Source organism: Cornus florida, unplaced genomic scaffold (assembly GCF_030987335.1).
Source record: "Cornus florida cultivar Cherokee Brave unplaced genomic scaffold, ASM3098733v1 CherokeeBrave_3.0.0_Hap2_Chr11, whole genome shotgun sequence".
In the NCBI taxonomy this organism is placed as follows: Eukaryota; Viridiplantae; Streptophyta; class Magnoliopsida; order Cornales; family Cornaceae; genus Cornus; species Cornus florida.
Window position 1 is genome coordinate 95,688,625 of NW_026775581.1, and position 25,476 is coordinate 95,714,100.

Consider the following 25,476-nt stretch of genomic DNA (forward strand, 5'->3'; position numbering starts at 1 on the left):
ATTTAGGATTGTTGTAGTGAGAATGAGGATTACTTTTGAAGTAGAGATGAATGGGTATTTTAATAACATGATTTTTGTTTGTTTATATATATATATATATATATGTATTTATATTTGTATAGCTATAGTGAAACCCAAATTTTGATCTTTTGATTCCGAAGAACAAAAATAATATATTGTTTTAGGAAGATCTTGTTTTTAGAAGGTATTGTTTTAGGAAGTTTGAATCCTAATTTCTCTTTACTTTAAAAGCCAATTTTGTATTTTTATATGTACAAGTGTGTGTGTATGGATAGAAAAATATGGTTAACCCGATTAAAATGAATTAAATACGTTCTGGTTCTATTTTTGTTATATTTTATATTTTATAAAATTTAAAACACTTGTCATAATTTTATTATGCCACCTATTGAGTTAGTAGACACTCCCTACTTACGGTACTCATCGGTGAGTAGGCAAGTATTATTCACTTTAAAGTAGGGTAAATTTTACTTATTTCAAAATGGTACAGTTTTCAAACTTTGGTAAATTTTTCTTATCTCACGGTGCAATTTGAGATGTGGTTTAACATAAGCCGGTGTCATAAGTTGAATTCGTTATAAATTGACATGTGACATTTAAAATCTATTAACTGCACAATTAATTTAGAGAAAGTTTGAAAATTGCACTGTTTTAAGATAAGAAAAATTTAACTGCACCATTTTGAAATAAGTAAAATTCACCCTACTTTAAATTTGTTCTCTCTCCCTTATCTTTTCCAAAAAAAGATCATCTCTCTCTCTCCTCTTGCTTATTCCTAATATTTGGGAAATATTTCACGCCAAAAGTGAATGTTCTTTGCCATGGAATTAAGATAGACAAAAATGTGATTGGAAGAATGCAACTTTTACCGGCAATAGTAATGATTGGAAAAGAATATATATACATATACAAGCATGGATATTAATGGAGTTAGAAAAATACAATCAAAAGCCCTATATATGGAGAATGTCGTTCAGGTTAAAAGAGAAACAGAGACCATCGCGACTTATTTAAAATAGGAATAAAGAGGAAAGAAAGGGAGAATCTTTTTTTGGAAAAGATGAGGGAGAGATAATGACGTTAAACATTGTTAAAGGATGGTGGATTTTTCTTAATTCAAAATGATGCAGTTTTTAAATTTTGGTAAATTTTTCTTATCTCAAAATTTTCAAACTTTTTTTAAATTAGTTGACGTGGTTTAATACCAGCAGTAAATAAATTTTAAATGTTATGTGTCAATATGTAGCGAATTCAACTTAGGATAATTTAGAAAATATTTAACTTAGATGATCCAAATCCATAATTTTATCCCTACAATGACGTTCAATTTGCAGTAGTGTACTCACTTTTAATCCTGACCTTAGAATCTAATCCTACAATAATTAATTAATCATTGTTTCTTTTTTATATTTAAGAAAATTGCATTTTTTTTATTACCATTATATATTATTAATAGGAAAGGACAAACTGACATGTTTTTAATAGAAATAAATTAAAATCAAATTGGTTAGGATTTTCTTGTATACAAATTACTTCCCATCCGAATTCTCAAAGCATACCAATTAAAAATAAAAAATTAATTATTTCCAATTCCCTTCGTTCCCATCCGTTCAACCAGGGAATTCTATCGTCCCTTTCTCAACCTTGCAATTAATTTATGTGTGTGAAACAATTACTTACTGAATAATCCAATTACAAAGGAATGTTGTACTCTCAAAATATGTTTATTTATATGTGTGTGCATAAAAATGAATTCAAAGATAAGCAAATTCATCAAATCATGTAACCCAATATATAAAATATGAAAGAAAAAGAGAATGGACCACCTCTACCACCTACCCTGGCATTGCCGCCGCCGCCACCATCGCTTGCGGTGGGGTAGGTGGTGGCGGCGGTGGAGGTGGTGGCCAGCTGTGGTAGAAGTGGCAACAGTGGTGGGGTAGGTGGTGGCCAGCGGTGGTGGAGGTGGCGGCAGTGGTGGGGTAGGTGGTGGAAGCGGTGGAGGTGGTGGCCAGCGGTGGTGGAGGTGGCGACAATGGCGGGGTAGGTGGTGGTGGTGGCGGCGGTAGAGGTGGTGGTGATGGAGGTGAAATGCGTCGTGGCAATTCAAAGTTAATGGTATTGAAAATTTCATTATTTTTATTCTTTTTCAGATGTGATTGCCTTTTAACCTTTATCATCGAAGGAATTGGAAATAATTAAATTTTTTATTTTTAATTGGTATGCTTTAATGGGAAGAAAATCCTAACCAATTTGGTTTTAATTTGTTTCTATTAAAAACATGTCTAATTTTGTCATTTCCTATTAATAATATATAATGGTAATTAAAAAAAAAAAAAAAAAAAAAACAACAACAACAATTGCCTTAAATATAAAAAGGAAACACTGATTAATTAATTTTCGTAAGATTAGATTCTAAGGTCAGGATTAAAAGTAAATATATTATTCTATGCTCACCAGGGAGCAATTGAACGTCACAAGGCCACAATGGCATTTAACAAAAAGCTATTTAACTTAGAAGACAAGTTAAAAAGCTTTTTTCTTTATTATTATTTTTTTTTTTACAAAAATTTAATAATCGTGAAATGATGAATATTTTTTTTTTTATTGACAAAAAATACACTTACACACCTATTTTTACCTCCACAAGACCTTCAACTCTGGATTTTATATTTTGAAAGGCGAGGAAGTACTATAAGGTTAAAAGGCCCTGGGTCAAATGGTGAAATTTTCTGTAATGTTTTTTAAATTTCATTAGTTGATTCTTGACTGACCGACTTATGCTATCTTGTATGTGATTGTATAGTGCATACCAATGCGCATGTGATTGAAGAATATTTGATTTAACTGAGTTACAAATTTTGCAACACAGTTTTGCAAGGAAAAATATAAAGATTAATGAGCATTAAATACAATATTTCTAAAACTTTTGGAAGTTAGCGAGCAAAGTGAAGTTCCTCGAATGTATTCACAACAAAGCAGGTAAAAAAGTAATTATGAGAAAGAAAGGAGCAAAAAGTCACTCAACTTAAAAGACACAGTAAAAAAGCTTCTTTTATAGGAGGCGCACAACCACGACTCTCTGTTCTATGTATTTTAATAGGCATTTTATTTTATGGTTCATATTCCATATTGACTCTCATAGAGACCATTAAATGTACAACAAAGCAGGTAAAAAAGTAACTTGCTAGTATCTAAGCAAGACAAAAATGACAAAACCTACCGAGGTAATCACCACATGTACTAGTCTAATATCCCAAATCTTAGGGTATTAGTATGGTTATTTACAGACTCAACTTTACATAATAGAAGCTTCCCAAGTCACAAAAGTGTTATACCTCTACTACAGTAACAAAATCAAACCTATTATATAAACACAAGTTGGCTTAAGCAGCACTCATATAAACAGCCAGCATCGATTTCACACAGCACCAACATTTAATCCTCAGCTTCTCCTATTATTGTTCTTTCTGGTTCCTTTAGTGCCACTTCTTGAAGAGGACTCTATTTGAAGGGGCAAAATGTCGCCATCTTTGATTTCACTTGATGCCGGCATCTGTTCTACTCTATTCCCAGCATCGATGAACTCCATCAAATCCTTAAGCTGCATTTACTCGACATAGTAGTAAAAAAAGATTCATCAGTATCTTAAAGTTGCATGATTGTATGTGGTGAAAGCTTAGAAACCCAAAGGTCATGTGATTTGACAAGTGCATTTTACCTGTTCCTCCAAGTCTTGTATTTTGTCATCCTTAGGTTTCAAAGCCGCCTTCTCCCTAGAATAAAAGGAACTCAAAAAAGAAGTTATCAGCATCTAGTTGTCAAATGAGATTAGTGGGTAATCTGCATCTTCATTGTCAGCTTTCAGTGAAAAACAGGTTATGGTAATGAAAGCTGCAGACACTCCTCAAAAAATCCATCTATCATCACCAGACAGTAGGAGGAATGATAAACAATGGGAGGTTAAATTCTTTTACAGAACAAAAATGAAAAGATGAAATTTGGTAATCTAAATGAAGAATTATTCTTCCACTAAGATCATGCTTTTGTTCATCATAATGTGAAGACATTACTTAACAGAAAAGGACTAAGGATGCGACTTAACCCAGGAGAATCAACTTAAGTGGTAACGGAAGACAAGGACCCACAATGCTATTGTAAGGAGGACAAACCTCCACGGAGGACTTTCAATATGGCTCAAAAAGTAGGCCACCACATATCCTACAAGCTCTAGAATCTCTCTACTCTACCATTATGGGAATCTAGCTGTTAGTTAATGAGATAAAAATATAGTCTTGCATAAGCATCAGAAGGATGAATAATTGAGGAAGATAGCCATACCTTTCTTCAATTTCCCCTATCTTGGCTTCCCAAATCTTCTGGTTCCTTATAAGATTATCATTTATCTACACGTAAAACAAAAGGATTTTACATTCCCTAGCATTAAAAAACACAAGCAGCTCAGTAGTAGTACTACTAAATGACTCAAAAGAATATAAATATCTACTTCTGAATTATCTAATTACCAACAATCGAATTTGCAAGAACCTAACAAAGAATAGCAAAGATAGCAATTATAGATACTTACATCATCAAGAAATTTCTTCTCTTCAACACATTTACCAAGCTTAGTTTGCATCTTTTGTAGCTTCTGATTCTGACTCAGAGCTTTCTCAACAGCTTCAGAAACTTCTCTTTCAGTTTCTTCTTCAACTTCTCGTAGTAAAGACTCAAAATACTATGATCAAATCAGAGACTGTTAATACGATAAGCAGATGAAAGTCATTATCCTAAATATTTAGCACTACCTGCATCTATCAACAAAGGATAATAAACTAGCAAAATATAATATCAGAAGATCCAATGTCCAGGAAAAATTAAATCTACTAAGTTAAGTTTAATGTCAAGCTCAGGCATAGAATTGGGCCCCAGTTCATTCGCTCATGGGATTGAAGGAAATGAACTTACTATTTTTTGGTTCTCAAGTTGCGTAGTAAGGAGGTCATTGTACTCGTTGACAATCTGCAGATGATAGAATCTTAAATGAGTGGGCAGATTACAGGAAGTGAATAAATCTGAAAACTGAGAGAACCAATCAAACTTATATAGAAAGAGTTAATTAAAGATGAAGGTGAAAAAAGAAAACATTACAGCTTCAACTTTACTGTTCAAGAGAGCCTCAGTAAATCCAGGATCTAGTAAACTACAGTCACAACTACCACAACCATCATCAGCATGCACACAATGGTGATTCAACTCAACCAACTTTCCATCAGTTTTAGATTGAATCAAACGGTGAACATAATTGTCTCCAACATAATCCCACACACGACGCGTTTCCAATTCAAGGGAGTAACAGTGCTGTGTTTCTTTCCAATGTCTTATAGAATGCCCTTCTTTATACCTACAACAACATTTCTTAAATGAAGAACTGCAGATGACAACAGTGCTTATTGTTCTGTGTAGGAAAGTATAATCACACACTTGCCAAAAAGAGAGAAGTATAATGGCATGATGAGAAAATTGAAGCTATTACCTCCCGCATCCAACAAAGCCACAAATAACACAAATCCATAGATTCTCAGAAGTTTGACAAACAAAACATATTGACTTCTCAGGTTGCTGTTGGCAATATCGGCATACCTGTAATAACATGTAGAATTCAAGTCAACTGCCAATTACCTTCTGTGCAAACATTCAGATAGAAGAAGACATTTTACTAATTATGGCACCAATTGACAACCAATTGGAACTCTAAAAACAATTGGAAGATAAAAGAAAAAGAGAACTCAATAGTACATGACAAGGAGGCCAACTTGCAAACCACGAGTTTGCAATTTTATAATACAAAGGGTTACATACCATATTTTCTTAATTCTTTTTTTCTGGAATGCTCTTGTTTATTGGTACAAATCATTTTCCTTTTCTTTTGAACCAAATTGTCATGTCAGAGTACAGTTCAGGTTAAGATATAGTTACTTATCAAAAAAAATATATTTTCTTAAATTCTTTTTTATGAATGCACTGCATAAGTTGCTCACTCTTAAGTATTTACCGAGTACTGAAACAGTATAATTTCACAAACAGCTATTCAAATTTAACTCAAGAAAAAAGAAATTGTAATCTTAAATGACACAAATTATTCATAATCATAGTATAGGTACCTAGTCCATCGACTTTATGTCTGACCAGTGACCACTGCCACATGGCATTGACCCTGATGACCCATCAATGACATTAACAATAATGACATGATGGAGTCCATGATGGTACGCACCCTCGCAATGCAAGATTGGTCACCACCATCCTAACATCTTCGGGACTGCACTCGATAAACATTCTTGAGTAAAGAAGCTAATCTCTTCTTTTGTGAAACAGGTATAGGTCCAAAAAGAAGGCCTACGAGTCTATGACAAAACACATGGGGATCCCCTAAGCCCTCAAGAGTGGCATTTCTCTTATAAATCAAGGACCTTCTCTGCAGGAATAAGCCTCAAGGTCAACCCATATGTACGAGGATTTCTTTGTATGGATAAGCCTCAAAGACCCCAGGAGGAATTCCTCTCTGTGTATACTGTATAACCAAACCTCAAGGATGAACTGAAGGGCTCCAAAGAGCTTGTCAACAGATAAAACCTTGAGGATGGGCTGAAGGTCCTCGAAGAGAACCAATCCATGAATAAAGCTTGAGGATGGACTGAAAACCCTCAAGTCCTGGGAGGTCTCTATACAGATAAACATTTAGGATGGTCCTAATGCCCTCAAAGGATTCTCTATGGATAAACCTCGAGGATGGACTGAGCTCCTCTATATGGACAAACCTCGGATGGACTGAGGCCCTTGAGCAGTTCCTCTCTATGGATAACCTCAAGGATGGAGTGATCTCTCGCAAAAAGGACAAGGCCTTTCTTAGTTCTGCTCCTATGGGATCCTGGGGAATATTGGCCTGGTGACAAGATCTGAGAATTGTGGAGGGACTCCACTATGTTGCACACACAGCAATCATCCCTCGACCTGTTACAACGAAAGGTAGAGAAGCAAATTCCCTAAGAGTCATTGCATTTATTGTTGATTTTCCTAGTCCAAAGTCGTACTCACACTAAATGCATGTCCCCTTTCCTTGCCCTATTGCTGTCACATCTTTCCTTTAAGGAGACCGGTGGTGAAAAGTTTAATTCCTTTACACCAAAGTCCTTACCGAGGGCAAGACAGTATAAAATGAGTAAATGGGTCAATTAAAAGAACCAACTACCAAGAGAGAGATTTTGAGACCAAATGAGTGATTGGCCATAGTTTTAAAGGAGATTACTAAGAAGCTCCCTCATTCTCTCTCTTTAGATCCTCCCTCATGGACCATTTACGACAGCACAAATCTCTATTGAGCCCTCTATTCCTTGTGGCCACATTATAGTTGAAGTTATTATTCATATCATCAAACCTCATACATATAAGTAGCTGCGCCTTGTGTTAACATCAACTTAAATCAAACCATTTACAATCCCTAAAGGTGACTGACAAATGAAAATTAATTCAACATTTGCATGATATATTAGCACCAGCTTTAACCCTGTAATTCCAATTATTCAAAATAGGAATGGAAGAATTAATTGCTTAGGCTTCTCAATCATAAGGGAGGAGATTGGACAGAAGATTCGACTTAAATGATCTGTATGAAATTCATTTTTTATATATAAGTGGAACGAATTCCAAGCCAAAACCAATAAAAACACAATGTATGTGTCCTTAATAAACATGTCTGTGTATGGATATGCAAACACAAGCACACAGAAACACATTGAGGCAGCACACCTACACTAGGGATGATATGAGGAGTAAGAAGAGAAAAAAGACTGAATTTAAATCTATGTTTTACTCTCACATTGAATTTAAATCCATTTTTACTCTCACAAATAATGACACTTAAATATTCGATATTTTTAGATTTATACAACCTTTAGGACCAGTAATTTCTGTTAATTTTGTTATTGGGTCCAACCTTATGGCTTTAGAGTCTACAGTGGTTGAGATCACGAGGTCCCACGAACTGATGTGTACATAATGAAGCTCCACCCATCATCATAGATCAATTCAAACAAAGCAGTGACAATTATAAAAATTACTTACCGGACAAGAAGAGTCCGTCCATTTAGAAATACAAGAGGAATGAAAAGAATGATTGCAGATGGTTGTGAGAATTCCACCCATATCTTGGTCTAATTTCTCTGCAAGATGGGGAAAAAATAAGAGAAATCCAAATGCAAATACAAATAATAATAATGTCACTAGCACACAATCTCAACTGGCCAAATATAACCATTAATTAATCCATTTGGATAATAAAGGAAGACAAACTAAAAAAATAGGCAAGGTGATGAAGATCAAAACATGACCCGTACACGAGCCGCGCATGACATCTATGATTGGAGAAGGAATGAGATTCTAGTGTTTTCCTATATATTTTAGGAATTATAATGTTTAAGCATTATCTATATTTTGGTTTTTATATTCTTGGCAATAATTTAATAATGAGTAATTAGGACTATTAGAGTTTGCCTATGATTTTGCCTATAGATCAGCTCTTAAGTGTATGTTTGATGATTTATTAATAATATTGACATTAGTAGACAAATTTTCTCCTCCTAAATTCTTCTTCTTCTCTCCTTTATGTTTCTCATCAAGTGACATTGGAGCATTTCTGCCCTAGAACAGTTGGTATCAGATTTTCAACAGTCCAAAGAGATGGTGCTATTTACAACAGAAACATCATTGACTTATCAATCCAACAGAGAGGGCCAAGCGAATTGCTTGTGCTTTAGTGCTTTTCTGCAATTATCAACCACTAGATGTCGATCCTGCGGAATATTCCTACTTATTCCTTACAAGTTACAAGTAACAGTTTAAATATTAAAATCAAAAGTATTTTTGATACTTACAAAGTGTTCATTTTGCTTTATTAGCTTTCAATTTTTGTTCCCAAGCTATAAATATTTTAAAACTATAAAGTTTTCTTTACAGCACAACAATCAAAAAATTTTATTTCCAATTCAAGGGTTAAAAAAGACATACCAAGACAGACTGGACAACTAGGTTGCTCTGTAGAGCTTGCAGGAGAAGTCTGTGCATGTTCAATCGAACCTGTGTATTGTACATCAACCATGAAAAGCACACAACAAGCTTCTACCTGTGTGCAAGCACAAAAATTATGATAATGTTATAAAAAAGATTACAAAAAGCTTTCAGATAAAAATTTGTAATGATTTTGTTGAACAAAGAAGACCACTAAGAGCAAAGCAAACCTCAAGAGATGAAAAACGTTTCCCATTAAAATGCTTATAAAAAGCATCTGTTGAGATTTGATCGTCAAATCTTATCATAATACTATATCGATCCTCCATTCCATCATTCCTAAACCGTCAAGCAAGACAACAGAAATCAGACTGAAATTCAAGAAAACCAACACCCTTTCCCATATTAAAGACATTATAATATCAAAACAGAACCTGACAATTCGCAATTCCAACATATGCTGAATAAATGATCCACAAAACTGACAGAAATCTGCATATGTCATGTGATTCGGCACACCAAGCACACAAACAAGGGGTTTCCTACCAACCTAAACAACATTAAAAAGACATGAATAAACAATGAATCAGTTACTTGAAATTGTGATCATATTTTCCAAGTTATTAGATGAATTCAAATATAAATAAAGAAGAGAAAATTTCAATATTCCACATGAATTTTTTGAATTTCTACTCAAACCATATACTAAAGGAGCAATGCAGAATCAAAAAGCAATTAAGCCCTGAACAGACAAGAGTAATTTGTAAACAAAAAAAAAAAAAAAAAAATTTAATAATAATAATAATCCTATAGTAGTTATGCATAGACCTGTATGTAATTCAGTGGGGGCAATTTCCCCCACTGATTTGTTTTTTTGGTATTATACCCTTGTGATTTTTTCTTTTTTAATTATATACCTATCAAATCTCACCATTGCCACCACTGAAATTACTAAAAAAAAATCACTATTGTCACATAATTTTCTGGGTCCGTCCTTGATAGTAGTCATATTACACTAAAATTTAAAGGTTTCAAGTTTCTATGAAATTCATAATTTACAGAAACTATCAACAAATAAATAAATAAAACAAGCATTCCTTACTTGCTGAAAATATGAATGTAAAAAAAAGTATTTGAGTCTTCAAAATTCCATTATCAAATATCCAAGAAATCATAATCAATGAAGCCTAAACTAAATTTTGTTCGCTGGTTTCTCAAGTAGCAGTTGGTGGATGCACACTCCAACAGGTTAGGTTGATAATACTGTACAATTCTGAAATCTTTTTTCTTCTCTAATCTTTTTTCCTCGGCTCAATTAAAAACTAAAAACATATAGTTTAGATTTCCAAAAACAATTTAATCTTGATAAAAAAATCAAATTTCTATTGTATAATCCCCAATAGTTACAAGGGGAGTCTTGTCCCATATCATATCCGGATGGGAAGTGAAATGAGTATAAATGGGTTGGCTATTAGCTCCACCTAACAACTTTAGCTTTTGGGTCGGATCGCGAAGCACCCGACCTGTTAAAGTTGGTATCAGAACCAGACCAGTCCTTGATCTGGTATCATGCCGAGTGCCCCGTCTAGAAGTGTGTGGGTGAGCCCATCTAGGTAGGCATGGTTGCCCAACCGCTATGAGGGCATTGCGAGTTCGGATGGGGAAGAATGTTATAAGGGGAGACCTGTCCCACATCGGATCTGGATGGTAAGTGAAATGAGTATAAATGGGTAAACTGTTATCTCCACCTACCAGCTTAGGCTTGCTTTTGGGTCGGACCGTGAAACACCCAACCAATTACACCAATATAGTTTATGTTGGTCATTACAAAGTTTATGCTACCTAATAATCCCCAATATAGCCTTCGGGTCAAATTTCCAAATTTGAATTTCTATATGAATCCAAAGTTCTGTAACCCTCAATTTGCTTGTGAGAAAACAGAAGAAAATAAATTCAAATAATTTATTGCACAAAACGATGTTGTTAATATCTCATTATCAAAGTACTAGATTTATTGTGTTCCAAATAAATCAATAATTGAGGATTCAACGTATTTAATATTACTTTTTTCCCACAAATCTCAGCAACCAATAAAGTTTTAAGTCCATAGTTCGATATATACCTTGTCAAAGTCGGGTTTCATAAAGAATCGAAATTTGAACACGTGGTAATAATAACACAACAACAATAAAACAGAGAGCAAATTCACTACTCTGATGATGTAACTCTCAAGTTTGTAAGAGGATTAACAATTCTACATAGATCATCACGAAATTGAATTGTTCAAATTAAAAAGAAGGATGAAGAATCCAAGCTTACAGGCAGTTCTGAAGAAGATGATGCGACATCGTCCTGGTAGAGATGCATGACACCTCTGGTCTCTTCGATTCTAGGGTTTCCAGAAGAGAAAGGAAAGGGCTGAGTAACCTTAGATACGGAGGATGAGGAGTCAGTGAGGTCATCGGGAATTATGGCGGCTGACGGCCTGAATATGTCCCCCGTCAAGGCTCCGGCGTATGCGTTCGCACTTGTTGAAGTGGCCTCCGACATATCTGAGGGAGGGAGAGGGAGAGAGGACTTAAACAGAGTGAGAAATTGTATGCGGCCGATATGCAGAAATAAATCATGTAGCTGCCACGTCTCATTTATATAGTCCTCCCAATTTTAATGCTCTTAAAAGATGTATTCAACACTTTTAAGAATATTACTCTATTTTTTTTTTTTTTAAAAAAAAATTTATTATTCTTGAAACTAATTTTTATTTGGTTCAAGAAAAATAGAGAAAATGTGAAAAAAGTATAAGAAAAATAGTTAATTTTAAATGTTTTCTTCTATTTTTTTTAAAGAGAAATATTTTCTGTCTTTCCTTCTTTTTTTTCTTTTTTTTTTTTCTTACCTTTTTAATAAATTGAAGAATATTGTAGTTTGATTCAATTGTTATTCACAAAACTCAAGCCAATGGGTCTTAACTCTCAATTAAAGCTCTCTTTAGTTAGATAAAAATTACAAGAAAAAGAAAGAAAATGAATCTTTTAAAAACACAATAATATCCTTAATACCTTTTCTTTTTGCACAAATATATATATATTTTTTTAATTATGTATTTGAATTCATAAAATTTAAAAATTGTGCAAATAAATCTATCTCATCCCTTTTTGGCCCAAATTGACATAAAGTAAATTTAAAAGCCTTAATTTGTTCTTTTCTTTTCCTATTCTTTGGACTTTACGTCTCTCCTACGCCCCTCACCACAACCAGTGGCACAGCACAACCACCGCCAAAATCAACGGTAGCGGGCATCACCTCCATCGGTGGCGACAACACCCATCTCTTAACAGCAACCATCATCGCCACCCCTCAACCACCAGCGGCGTCATAACCATTATCCCGAACCCCATAGCCGGCAATGAAATCTTTATAGCCAAAGTTCGGCGCTGATCTGTTGAGTTGACTCAGTGTGTCATCTCACAAAGCCATTTCACTTATCAGATCTAATTTTCTGATGATGGCGTGATGGAATTGTAGGGATGGCGACGAGAGGTTAATGGAAGCGAGTAGATTCGGGCGAGGAGAAAATGAAGATGCGAGGACTGTCGACGACGATGAGTTTTGGTTCGTTGTGGTAGAGAAGTATGGAGACGATGCGAGGGGCAAGACGATTGTGTCAACCTTGGTGCCCCGATCGCGCTGGCGATGGATACTTAAGGTCAAACCCGGCGTCTTCGACGATGATTGCGCCGCCAGTGGACGACGAAACCAAATATGAACAATGGATTCGCTGATCACCCATAACCCTTAAACCTTTCCACCGTCGTCACCTCCTCCTCTGCAACCCCTCACCGTCGTCCTCGTAACCTGTAACCCTTTTTTTTTTTTTTAATATTATATAATTTTTTTGTACACATTTTTTTTTTTTTTTTTTATTGGGCCACCTAACCAATCAGGTTGACTGACATGTGTCTTGGTCTAAAATGGTAATTTTATCTTATTTTATTTTTTTAATATTATTTTATTTTACTAGCAAAAGGATATTATAGTCATTTTATGTAGACAAAATATTTACACCAAATTACAAGTAGATGGGTATTTTATACCAGTGACTTTTTTGCATTATATTTATAATACAAGGGGTTATTTTTGCACTTAATCCTTCTTTTATAATAAGTTTCATGTTATTCAAACTATTAAATGATATTTTTTCATAATTTTCTTGAAAAAAAATTAATGCTAAACAAATAAATATTAAAAATTTTAGGGACCGCTTGGATTGCAACTCCCAAAACAGTTTTCTGTTATGGGAGTTACAAAAAATTAAAAACAGTTTTTTTTTTTTTTCCTACTTGGATTTGTTTCTTAAAAACAGTTTTTATAAAACTGAATTATCAGAGTCACAGTTTTATGAGAACAAAAAAAATTGTTTTCCCTTTTGATAATCAAGCTTTATTCTTCCTTCCTCTTATTATTCGTCAAATTTTCCTTCTTTACTTCTTTCCTAGTATGATATATAAAATTAATGAAAATCATATACCCATCTTAAAAAAATTATCTGGATCCTCGTTCACTTATTCTGGTTCCAATATCTATTATTACCTCATTGTTTCGGCAAAAAAAAACTATTGAGTCCTATACTTCAATTGAAAGTACAAATGCATCAACAACATTAACCTTACCCTAAAAATATAGCACTATTATTGCATAATTTTGTTCTTAAGTAATAATTTCTTCAATTATTTTGACTAGAGCTAATGACATATTCATGCTGTAATAGCAAAAAGTTTTCCTTTTTAATCTGCTCATCGGATAATTGTTAATGATTTCTTGCAGACAACTTGGTGAATAATGGTGGTTTTGAGGAAGGTTCTCATAGGTTGATGAACTTTTCCAATGGTGTTCTTCTTCCTCCCAAACAGAAGGATCTCATATCCCCACTCCTTGGCTGTTTGATTGAAGCATTCACTGCCAAAGATACCCTGAAAAGTTCCTTCAAATACAAGGGCAACGGCAAGTTCAAGACCGCTAGTTTCAAGTTCAAAGCAATTTCAGCTAGGACTAGACTAACATTCATCATGTTATACTATCACACTAGGGTAGATGACTTTGGTTTGCTTTGTGGTCCTATCCTGCTTGATCAAGTTAGGGTTTTCCCTGTTGGTTAGAAATGTTAATCTGTCATCATCACCAAACTACAAATGGATCATGTGTTATATTAGAATTGATGCTTTTGCAATAGCCATTTGATATCTCTGTTGTAAATTGGCCACTTGGTCCATGTATGATTCACACATTTTAATTCAACATTCAACAACATTTTCAGTGGTTGCAACCAGTTCAGGTGCCAAATAAAATTGATAAACTCCTGCCAGCAAACAAACTCCTTAAAGTAATTCATGTAACCCTTTTACTGTATTTAAATTTAGTCAAATTTTAATTAAACTTGATATATTGTATTTGTGCAACTTTTATTAAGTTAAGAATACTAGCTAAAATGAATTCACCTCCAACACTTATTTAAAAACAAATATATATATATATATATATACACACACATTAATAGTTAATATTATAAATTAAAGAAATAAAAGAGTAAGGTAAAATAATATTTTTCTTTATTTTCGTAGTTCAGAAAACTATTTTCAATAAATGCAACCAAGTAGTTTTATGAGTTTTTGTTTTCCGAAAACTGTTTTGTAAATTCTCTTAACCAAACAAGTTTAAAATCTGAGAAAACTGAAAATTATTCTTGAGAATTGTTCGTGAGAATTATTTTTATAAATGAAATCCAAGCAACGCCTTATTTTCGTTTTTATTGATTCCACTTTTTCACTATTTATTAAATTTCATCTGACCAAACAGAGCTTAACTGACACGTCTCCATCGGTCAAATTGGAGTTTGATTGGATGATTAGTCGCTTGAGCAATTTGATCCGACTTCTTTAGTCAAATTGTTTATGAATTTTTGATGTAGAACAACTCAACTCAGTGTTGACTGTCCAAGGCTGCTTATAAGTTAAAGCCAGAGTGGATGATGACCGTTGCCTATCTAACAGCAACATTCCAGCCCAGCATTGATTTCAAAATTTCAAGGGCCTATAACTTGGAGGGTAGAGAGATTCGGGCAGAAATATTTGCCAGTTAAAGATCCCACTTCCATATATTTTGTATTTATGACCTATTAAAAGCGCATTCGGTCAAAGAATTCTCTACAATTCTTCAGTATTAAAATCATTTTCCTAACTCGGAAGTTGGAAGTATAAACCAGCAACACACATTTTGAGCTACTAAAAATTTGAAACCAACTGAAAAAGGAATTAGGGCCTCGACTGCAGTGATTCAATTTTGCCAGAGCACCAAAGTGTGGCAAAACAATTTTTAGCCATAGCCTGTTAGATGAGTTGTTTGCAGTACCCGGAGAATAACAAATTGAGGCGGTATGCAAATCAGAAATTCCTGCACATGCCTTGTACAAATACCCAATTAGTAGAACACCGTGTTCATTAAATTCCCTCAAACAAATCCATAAACAAAGCACCATTTCTCTCAGAAATATTGGTAATCATGGCATCATATTTCCACTCCATGTTACACGTTTCAGATAAATATTCAAAATGCAACTTATAGCTTAGATAAGAAGAAGAAGAAGAAGAAGAAAGAAAGAAAGAAAGAAAGAAAGAAAAAGGAAGCACTACTTGAATCCTTCAATGATAATCCTGGAAAACATCTGACTCTTCTAATCTTCCAACTGAAAAATGTGACTCTCTCAAAATCCTCCAGGAATAGAGAAACAAAAAAATGAGCTCTTTAGGGTTCATCTTCCATGATTCATATGGAAGCTGGAATTTTAGTATCTACCGACTTCAACACCTCTTCACCCATCGCCTTACATCCTACCAATTTCTGCACAAGCAAGTGTTAGTCATTTACAGTCGGCCAAATAAATAATAGAACATGTAACATAGAATGTTACTGACGAGGGAATTTTTTGTATTCAAAGCGAAACTATAGTAGAGGTGAAGGGAAAAGTAATAGGAAGACACGTTTCATCCTCCTCTCTTGGTAGTTAGTTCATAACCATCCCTCAATGGCTACCAGACATTGAGGAAAGCAAGTGCACAATCAGGATCCTCTATTTGCTAGTTCTCAATCAAAATGTGAAGTACCTTCTACTTCTCTACTTCTCGACTTCTCAACAAATTTAAAAATGAGCAAAATGAAATGTCAAGTGAATAAGCTTAAATACCTTCATAAATCATACTTTAAAGGGTAAAGTGCAATAAACCCCCCTCAACTATGCCCTAAGTGCAACTAATCCCCCTCAACTACAAATAACCCCCTCCAACTATGTGATTTGTTAAGTTTTAGGACAGAGAAGGTATTTCCGGTACACTTTCATCACCGAAATTTGTAAAGACCTTTTTACCCTTTGCATAATAAGTTGCTCTTTAATAATGAGGTATTGTTATAAAATTGGCTAAATAACATTGGACCATGTAATCAGAAGAGCCACTAAAATTTGACATCTATACAGCCTTATCGCAACAAACCAATGATATTCAACAACACAGGACAATTATCACCTCCCACAACACTCGTCAATTTCTTGACGTGAAGGAAAAAAAAATTGGAGAAATTTTTTTTCAGAAAGAGGTATATACAGTGGGAGGGAGAGAGGAGAGGAGAGGAGAGAGATGCTCAACATGGTGAACAAATTTTTTTTCTCTTCTATATCAGGATTTTGGAATGAGTAAAAAGGCATGTTTCAATGCAAGAATTTAGGCATCCATAATTCCTTATTTACTTTGACAATCCAATTCATCACCATCCAAAGTTCCAAACCCAGTTTCAGACTTTTTTTTTTCCTCGGTAAATGAACCTAGTTTCAGACTTCCAACACTCAAACTTCAGATTTTATAATTCAATTTTCAATTGTCCACTTCAACTGTGATTCTTGTTGTGGACATGTAAGTATTGGCGTCGTCTACAACTACTTCTCTCCGGTCTCCGGCGACGACTTCGTCTGCAAATCAATCAAAAAATGCGAACTCTGTGATCAGACCAATTGCAATTGCCTCGAAAAGGAACCAAAGATTTTGCAGCTCCTGAGTGCAAGCCCTAACATTCTCCAAATCAACGAGGACAAGAACTACCACCACGTCGTCACTGATCTCTGTAATTCCTCTAATCTCTACGATCGTATGCGATTCCTTCGATCTCTACCACTGTATCTCAAAGCGCACATTCTTTCGCAAAATTGAACTATATATATATATATATATATAGGCAGAATGAGATATAGAGAGAATTGGGTTCGAGCGACAAATTTAGGAAGATGAAAATAGAGACCTTAGGGTGTGTTTGGATGGGTATAGGGTTGAATAGTAATAGAAGGGCACTATGGTCTTTTACTTTTTATAAGGGCTATATGGTCATTTAATTAAATTTGGATTTTCACGTGACTGGCCGGTCGCCGGATTGGGCAAATTGCAACCAAAGGGGTAAGTTGAGGGGGGTTATATGCTACTTTAGTAGTCTAAGGGGGTATTTTGATAGAAGGGATATAGTTAAGGGGGGTTTATTGCACTTTACCCTACTTTAAATAATAAGATAAAGAAATAAGTTTCAGGTTCAACACTCCTAGGCTTCGACAATGCACATGATTTGCGAGTGATTGCATATACCCCTAATGTTAGTCTCAAGAGTCAAGACAAAAGGGTTGGGACACCCTAGCTAAAAAAAAAAAAAATCAGAATGCCATCAAATCACACAGACCCATCCATGGAATGAGGCTAGGAGAGATGGAGATGACAGTGATGTGTACTTGTGTTCATAAGACTATTTTATTAGAAAATACTTTTGTTTGGATATGGAATACTGTTCAGTTAACTTGGGACTATTTTTGGTAGTTGCAAGCATATTGAATATATATATATATATATAGATATATTAATCTATTATTTGTTTACAGTGCCTAAAAGAAAGAAAACAGGCTTCACGCTCTTAGGAGGACTTCTGCGAAACCCCCACCAAGTGGGCTTTCTCCATCATCTATATTTCTTTTATGTTCTGAAGGCAGCCAATATCAGACATCCTATGATTAATTAGAAGATGCTCCTCCAGATAGCACTATAGAGCAATACAGCTAAAATATATTCCTTAGTGACACAACAACTGGACATTCTAGATTAATGGCCACAAGCATGAGGCAAAGAAAATATAAGATCAGGTGCCATCTAGTCCGTAATTATGCCCTTCGCTCCCCTTTTATTTCATTTTGTTCTTTTTCCGCACCACAAAAACCAACCAGAGCAGCAGGAATGATGAACAGGCTGTCAAGCCTGAAGCGTGAGAAACAGGTTTCACTATCTGGTGCACTAGTAAATGCACAAGCTGTCAAGCATGAGGACCGGGGTTCAAATCCTGAGAACAGGCACTTTGTGTAAATAATGTTAATGGTTAGGTTTGTGTTCCAGAGTACCACTCCTAGCACCCTTGAATAGAAGAGATTACACTGGGTAATGACCCCCTTTTTAACAACAGCAACAATCACCAAATAATTGGACAAATGTTAAAGGTTCACAAAAGATGTGCGTACATGTGAAGCTGAGTATATGTCACCGGTACGAAACCCTCTATTCAGTGTATCCAGCACTGCATTTTCGATTCTCTGGGCTGTCTCCGCTTCCCCTAGGCCATACCTCAAAAGCATAGCAGCACTGAGCACTGTTGCTAAAGGGTTTGCTTTATCCTGCGCATTGGTGCCAAATATTATAAAAATATATAAATGCCCACAGTAATTTGTAAAATTGAAAGATTTTTATTTTAGATGAAAGAAAAAATAGAACTGTGTGCATCCAACCTGTCCAGCAATATCAGGAGCAGAACCATGTATGGGTTCAAACAGTCCAGGTCCCTATAGATGACAAATGCCACAAAAAGAAAAGAGAGAAAAAGAGAGAGTAAATAATAACCATTCTATGACAACGAAAAACACAAACGATTCCTTCCAAACAGAAAATGAAATTGTTTTGTAATGAAAGCAAATGATCGGCCGATACCGATTCGCCAAGACTAGCAGACGGAAGCATCCCTATGCTTCCAGTAATCATCGAAGCCTCATCCGATAAAATATCACCAAATATATTATTTGTTACAATCGTATCAAACTGCAATAATTTGTAGCTAACACTTCAGTTCTATCAACAAGTTCTGAATAAGCCTAAAATAGAATGAAAAGATAAAATTATGCAGCAAGTGTTTCGAAGATGAAGACGAACCTGTTTTGGATTGCGAACAAGCTGCATTGCAGCATTGTCAACATACATGTGTGAGAGTTCAACATCAGGGTACTCTGAGGCTATTGCCATAACTCTTTTCCTCCAAAGCATTGATGCCTGGCCAATCTCATGAAGATGAAACTTCATCAGCATGTTTTTACATTTTGGACTTTAGCTTCGTGTATATCATCTATGTTCCCACCACATAAGCATTTCCCAAAAGCACTTTGACAAACTGATAACAGTGCACCCACTATGATACAATTTGCAAAGTTGGTAATGCATTATGAAATAAAAGTACTGTTAGAACTGACTTATGCTATTCCTCGTTTATTTATTTTTTACTTGGGGAGGAAGAAGAGGGAGAGGGGAGAAGAGCAAAGACAAAAATGAGAACAAATGATTGTTAGAGAACCTATCCATCAAAAACATCCACAAATACAACAAAAATGTTCCAAAGGCATAAGATGTGAAAAAATACAAAAAAGGAAGCCTCCCTATCCAGGAATTCGTGGCTTTTGACCAGAGAAACACCTCAGGGATCAGTTGATGTCCAATTTGATCAATTTGAGAACAGTTTCAGTGCATCGTACCCATTCAAAGGCACTCATAGAGTTGTTAGGATGCAACACTGTACTGAAGAATATAAACCGAGAGAGGTTAAGATGGTTTAGTCACATGCAACAAAAATTAGTAACTGTACTTGTATGAAGAATGATACGGTTCACACTAAAGGCAGTGCTACAGTTGAATGCCAAAAGCATAGTGAGGTAGTAAGGAAAGACATGATGGTAGTGTATGATTTAACAAAACTATGGCCCTAAATGAACTACTATGGCAAAATAATATTTGTCTAACCAAGACCAAATACTCGAACATTGTTTTACTAAGCCCAGTTAAGCTGAGTTAGTGTATTGGAATACAAGATAGATGTGCCACATCCATGAAGGACATCTAACTTTCCGCCATCAATGTGTATTTTGTAAATAATGTCATTCCATCCCCCTGCCAATGATTCATTGTCTTTTAGCAATATAAGCTCCAAAATCTATTAAGCTAAACATTAATGATAGAAAGAATAACATTTTTTTTATGCTCTTGATGAACAAGAGTGTTCAATGGCATCAAACGGTACTCAAACATGCATCATACAACAGGATCCAGGAAAGAGGCATCCAGGAGAACCAGGACTCATATTTACTGAGGAATCAACAAATGAATCACAGATAATGAAATCCCTCCCTGAAAGCTACACATACAAAGCACTAAGCACCACATGCTCCAACTCATGGCTTGGCATATCCTAAGAACATTGATGGTTGCTCTCTGGGAAACTCCATGAAGTACAAATATCAGGGCTCATGCATGAAATGCAGTGGAGTCAAATTTCCTCCTGCAAACTTGCCACATGGAGGATTCTGATAAACCAGAGTTGCTTAGCTGATTGCCACCTGATGTCTCAAAGGAGCTAAATCTTTACACTCCACAGACATTTTTATTTTTTATTCTATAAATGGGACTCGGAGGACATCACCAGATGGGAAAAATGGATAATTGACCTATCCATACCCTTAGGTTACAGTTTCTTCAGACCAGCAACTATATTCTAGGTTTAGATAGAGCACCGTCATTGGAGTGTTATAGTGAGAAAATAAAGTCAAGCCACAAGACATTTAAGAAGAAGAAGAAAGAGAAAAGGAATATAATCTAAAGAATAAGGCCAAAGAGAAACCAAACAAGAAATAGTCCATTCTACTATCTACAGTAACTTCTCCTTCCATTCTCTGGACAACATTTATTCAACATCAATATCATAAGATATAATTCTATCTCAGAATATAAAAATGAACAACAATTAAACAGAAGGAAATTAAAGACACTTTCTATGACATAAACAAAAAACAAATCTAAAACATAACTCATTTGCAAGGAAAATTCTTGCTCCACTTGCTCCACTTATTTCTAACAACAGTATCAGAAGAAGACACACTACTTTAGCAAATGAATACAAAACATGCAATTGAAGAATAAATGGGGAGTGATTTCCATATCATAAATCCAAAAGAATCTCTTCCATAGTCCATATATATATATATTTGATAAGTTCCATAGTCCATATTTTCAATGGATAAAACAGAAGAAAACAAGTTATTGATCACATAAACGGAGGCCAGACAACACGAATAACTTTTCAGTCTAACTATTATGGCCGCATGACTTTCGTGCAAAACCAGCAAATCATTAAAATATCTTGCGTCTCTTTCAGGATATAGATTATAATAGAACCAAATAGAAATCTTTCCTGAGTAACACATAAGTTACAAAAAAAAAAAAAAAAAAAAGTGGAAACAGAAAAGAAAGGAAATGAAGAGAGAGAGAGCTTTACTATTCAACAGACCTCTAAAACATTTGCTTTATCAACAGAACAAAGTTTCCCATGCCGCTTCCGAGCAGTCTCAAATGCAATGCGAGCAATGCGATCAATCTGGCAAGAAAAATTTTCATGTCAAAGAAACAATTGTGCAGAAATTTAGTATATAATAAAATAGATAACGAGGAGGAAAATAGGAATCCTTAAAACCTAGGGGCTGTTTGGAAGAACCTATAAATTTGGGTCCGTTTATGACCAGACTTGATTTTTCTTTGAAAGATAAGGTGGACCCAACCTAATCCACTTTAAGAAGTTATCAAACATGCCCCAAATCTGAACAAGAAAAACCCAGGTGCAAAGCATTAATAAAATTGGTAAGAAATATTATGTTCTTTTTCAGCTGCACCAGGATATTAATTTTCCCACCATCCCTTTGTCTCACCTTCATTACCCATTACACAACATATGTAGTGCAAAAAATAACAGTCCTTGAAATATCAAATAAGAAATTTGAACTTGCAAACACCATAGATCTTGTTTCACACTTCCAAAAACTAGCCATGAATGAAACCTTAAATAACACTTTTGATTGGTCTTGACTAAATTAGGGTAGCCAAACAGAAAAAAAGAAAGAAAGAGAGAAAAAAGAAGAAGAAGAAGATAAGGAAATTTTATTTATTTATTTATTTTTTTTGATAAGTATAAGGAAATTTAAATTTGAAAATATATGTAAATGGTTTTCCCGTATCATGTTCCACAATTCAAAAGCATTAAAAAATCTGGCATTTGTAACAAAAATTCAATAATAAATGGTGGTTGTAGCAGAAGAAATACCTCATAGGCCGCATACACCTCAGTGTTGAAACCAATCTCCTCACCATTTTCATTTGTGCTAAAACCCCTAGGTTTTCCAAAATAAATACCTATACAACCAAAACAAATTTATAGCATAAAAACCGAGAAAAATAAGTATAAAAAGAAAGAAAATAAAAAAAAATAGAACTGCAGAAGATTCAGTCCAAGTAAGCCCAGCTGTGATTAATGCATGCTAACCTCCTGTAAGTTCCCTTACAACCATCAGGTCAACTCCTTCAGCAATCTCTTTCTTCAAAGTTGAAGCATCCACTAACTGAATTAGGTGAGACACAAAGGATGAGAGTCTAAAAATGAAAACTAACAGCCAAGGTATATTCACAACATATAATATTGGATAGAAAAAGAGTGCAATAATATATATGTATATATACACAAAAGATTTCATCTATTTTTTTAAATGGTCAATCATAGACTATCATTCTACAAATAAACTGCTTAACTTTTTACTGATTGCAGGAATTCCTCATAGCACGGGCTTCTTAAAAGTCAATAAAGGGAAATTTTCCTATGATAAAGTTGTGCTGTTACATGCAATGTAAATTAGTAGCAGCAAGGTCCATACCGTGAGTTTGGAAATTGATGGATGAACTCACCACATCCAGCTAATCAATCATTAATCTATAACTAGGATGGTAAATAGATCAATTACTGCAGATAATAAACTCATAAATATAGGAAGCATGGAATTTGGATTCGATTATTACCATGTCCATAAATAAATAAATAAACAAAAGAACTCAAGAATCCTTGAGAAAAGCAGGAAAAAAAATTAGTTTTACTCGTTTCAATATATTTATATTGTGATTGTCCACGGAAACCCCCAAATAAATAAATAAATAAATAAATATATATATATATATATAGATTTGACTGAAAGACCAGTTAATCCTAAGCTTAATGTAGAAAAATATAACCAATGGAATGACCTTAGTTTGAATCACAAACTATTTACAACACACCACCAAGGGCCCGTTGGCCAACTGATTCTGTTTTGCATTTTCAATTTCACATAATGTAGAAATGATGTTTTTGCTATGGTGTGATTTATTCTGAAAAAGAAACATGTTGGGTAACAAATTTGTTGAACAATGTTCCAAAAGAAAGAAAATGAAAAAAAAAGTTTGATCATTGCAAAATATATATATATATATATATGGTATTTAGATTATAATGGATTTTTAAAAATTCTTGTTACTATAGCAAAAAAGAAAAAGTAAAGTGAATACATCTTTTTCTTGCTTCCAGATATGGAATTTTTTCTAAAGCAGGTGTGGTACTGTACAAAATGTAACAAATGTTACCAAACATGCTTTTGTCATTTGTTTCTGTTTTCACTGATTTGACAACAAAAACAAAAAACAGAAATGGTTGCCAAGTGGCCCTAAATTTAGATGAAGCAGTATATAACAGAAAAGATCAAAATTGGAATGCTTTTAAAGTTATTAACAAATGATGACCTGCGGCAGAACAGTAGCTGGCCTCAAATTCGCGAAGACCTTAAGACCCTCCCGAAGCTGAAGCAATCCAGTCTCCGGCTTCAAATGTTTTTCATTATTGTCCCATTTATACCTTATACAACCCAATAAATAAATAAATATTCAAATTATAAAACACTCAATAGTATAATTCTAAACAAAAATCAGTTAATTATATATAACAAATATTGTGGAAAATAATTAAAAATAATCACCCTCCAATTGCTCCAAGCAGAACAGCATCAGACTGCTTGGCAGCCAAAAGGGTTTCCTCCGGTAATGGAACTCCACACAAATCTAACGCGGACCCTCCAACAGGCATCTCCTTGAAACCAAATTCAATTCCTAAAACAACCAAATGATGCACTAGTGTTAAAACCCTAAACCCTCAAAATTATCAACCTTAATTGGTGAGAAAGCACAAAATAAGTAAAATAATCAAAATTTTGAATCCTAAAATTCTCATAATTTATGACCTCCGAAAACAAAATAAGATACCCAACTTTCTGCTGTTTCTGCTATGTTTTCTCAGTAACCAAACGGAAATTAAAATTCTGAATATATTTTTCATCATTTATGACCTCGGAAGACAATATAAGATAGTCCAGTCAACTTTCATTCGCTTATCCTTTGCTTTCTCAGTAACCAAACGGAAAATAAAAATTGGGTTTTTGAGATATGGGAGCTAAAGTACCGTCAAGAGAACCAGCGAGCTTGAGGACGTCCTTGGCGACAGAGATGACTTCGGGGCCAATGCCATCGCCGGGAAGCAGAGTGATGGTGTAGCGTTTCGACGGTGAGGTGGCGGAGCAGCGGATCGAACCCAATCTAGGGAAGTGTTTGGATACAGATTTGGAGGGGAATTGTTGGGGTTTGAAGGGTCTGACACCGATATTGGAAGAGGATGCCATTGTTGGGGGTGCTTTTGCAGTTGCTAACTGTGACCGATCTTGAGAAACAGTGGAACAAGTTGATTTATGACGCTATATTAGGGTATTTGCCATCAAAACACTATCCGACCAGTGTGCCTAGCCACTAATAAATAATTCCGAAATTTTGAGTGTACTAAAGATGTGTAAAAAAAAAAATTTGGACCAAAGCGAGTCAATGTGTTTGATAAACTATCATTGAAAACATCACTTAAAATAAAAAAATATTTTTAAAAAATATTTAATTTTTAATTAACAGATAAAAACATCAATACTTAAGGCTTTGTTTCTATGTAAAACATCTTCCTCATAAAATATTTTATTTTCAAATAATATATATATACTTTTCTGTGTGAGGTTGAATTTATCGGGTAAATTATTTTTGTTATATTTTAATAAATTATTTATTTCGTAAATATTTTACTTAAATTTTTAAGAATCAAACACCCAAAAATTAAAACATATTT

General features: G+C 34.5%; 2 protein-coding genes across 3 annotated transcripts; both read right to left on the reverse strand.

Moving 5' to 3' along the window:
• Nucleotides 1-3,062: 3,062 nt before the first annotated feature.
• Nucleotides 3,063-11,716, reverse strand: LOC132286223 (BRAP2 RING ZnF UBP domain-containing protein 2). Of its 2 annotated transcripts, XM_059788495.1 has the most exons (12): nucleotides 11,407-11,715; nucleotides 9,522-9,637; nucleotides 9,318-9,426; nucleotides 9,088-9,202; nucleotides 8,146-8,243; nucleotides 5,558-5,664; nucleotides 5,173-5,425; nucleotides 4,990-5,043; nucleotides 4,610-4,759; nucleotides 4,363-4,427; nucleotides 3,743-3,797; nucleotides 3,063-3,625 (listed from the first exon to the last, which is right to left on the reverse strand). In XM_059788495.1, exons 1-12 carry the CDS (start codon nucleotides 11,635-11,637, stop codon nucleotides 3,467-3,469), a joined length of 1,512 nt encoding a protein of 503 aa, XP_059644478.1. In that variant the 5' UTR covers nucleotides 11,638-11,715; the 3' UTR covers nucleotides 3,063-3,466. The 2 variants fall into 2 exon arrangements, with proteins under 2 accessions (XP_059644478.1, XP_059644479.1); XM_059788496.1 differs by lacking the exons at nucleotides 3,063-3,625; nucleotides 3,743-3,797 and having other exon boundaries at nucleotides 4,362-4,458; nucleotides 11,407-11,716.
• Nucleotides 11,717-15,561: 3,845 nt separating this feature from the next.
• LOC132286224 (3-isopropylmalate dehydrogenase 2, chloroplastic-like) lies at nucleotides 15,562-25,114 on the reverse strand. The gene is made up of 11 exons (XM_059788497.1): nucleotides 24,775-25,114; nucleotides 24,296-24,425; nucleotides 24,063-24,174; nucleotides 22,783-22,858; nucleotides 22,564-22,652; nucleotides 21,757-21,843; nucleotides 19,359-19,475; nucleotides 19,140-19,247; nucleotides 18,941-18,994; nucleotides 18,677-18,829; nucleotides 15,562-15,981 (listed from the first exon to the last, which is right to left on the reverse strand). The coding sequence occupies exons 1-11, from the start codon at nucleotides 24,989-24,991 to the stop codon at nucleotides 15,907-15,909; spliced, it is 1,218 nt and encodes a 405-aa protein (XP_059644480.1). The 5' UTR covers nucleotides 24,992-25,114; the 3' UTR covers nucleotides 15,562-15,906.
• Between the last annotated feature and the right edge of the window lie 362 nt (nucleotides 25,115-25,476).

What these genes read in the sequence shown, in the direction of transcription:
- LOC132286223 (XM_059788495.1), bottom strand. Translation starts at nt 11,637, where the DNA reads ATGTCGGAGGCCACTTCAACAAGTGCGAACGCATACGCCGGAGCCTTG. An exon ending in GGCTTTGTTGGATGCGGGAG is followed by an intron (nt 5,426 to 5,557) that starts GTAATAGCTTCA and finishes ATGTTGTTGTAG; the next exon opens with GTATAAAGAAGGGCATTCTA. An exon ending in AGAAGAAATTTCTTGATGAT is followed by an intron (nt 4,428 to 4,609) that starts GTAAGTATCTAT and finishes TTTTACGTGTAG; the next exon opens with ATAAATGATAATCTTATAAG.
- LOC132286224 (XM_059788497.1), bottom strand. Translation starts at nt 24,991, where the DNA reads ATGGCATCCTCTTCCAATATCGGTGTCAGACCCTTCAAACCCCAACAA. An exon ending in GCTCGCTGGTTCTCTTGACG is followed by an intron (nt 24,426 to 24,774) that starts GTACTTTAGCTC and finishes TGGTTGTTTTAG; the next exon opens with GAATTGAATTTGGTTTCAAG. An exon ending in CTGCTAGTCTTGGCGAATCG is followed by an intron (nt 18,995 to 19,139) that starts GTATCGGCCGAT and finishes TGTCATCTATAG; the next exon opens with GGACCTGGACTGTTTGAACC.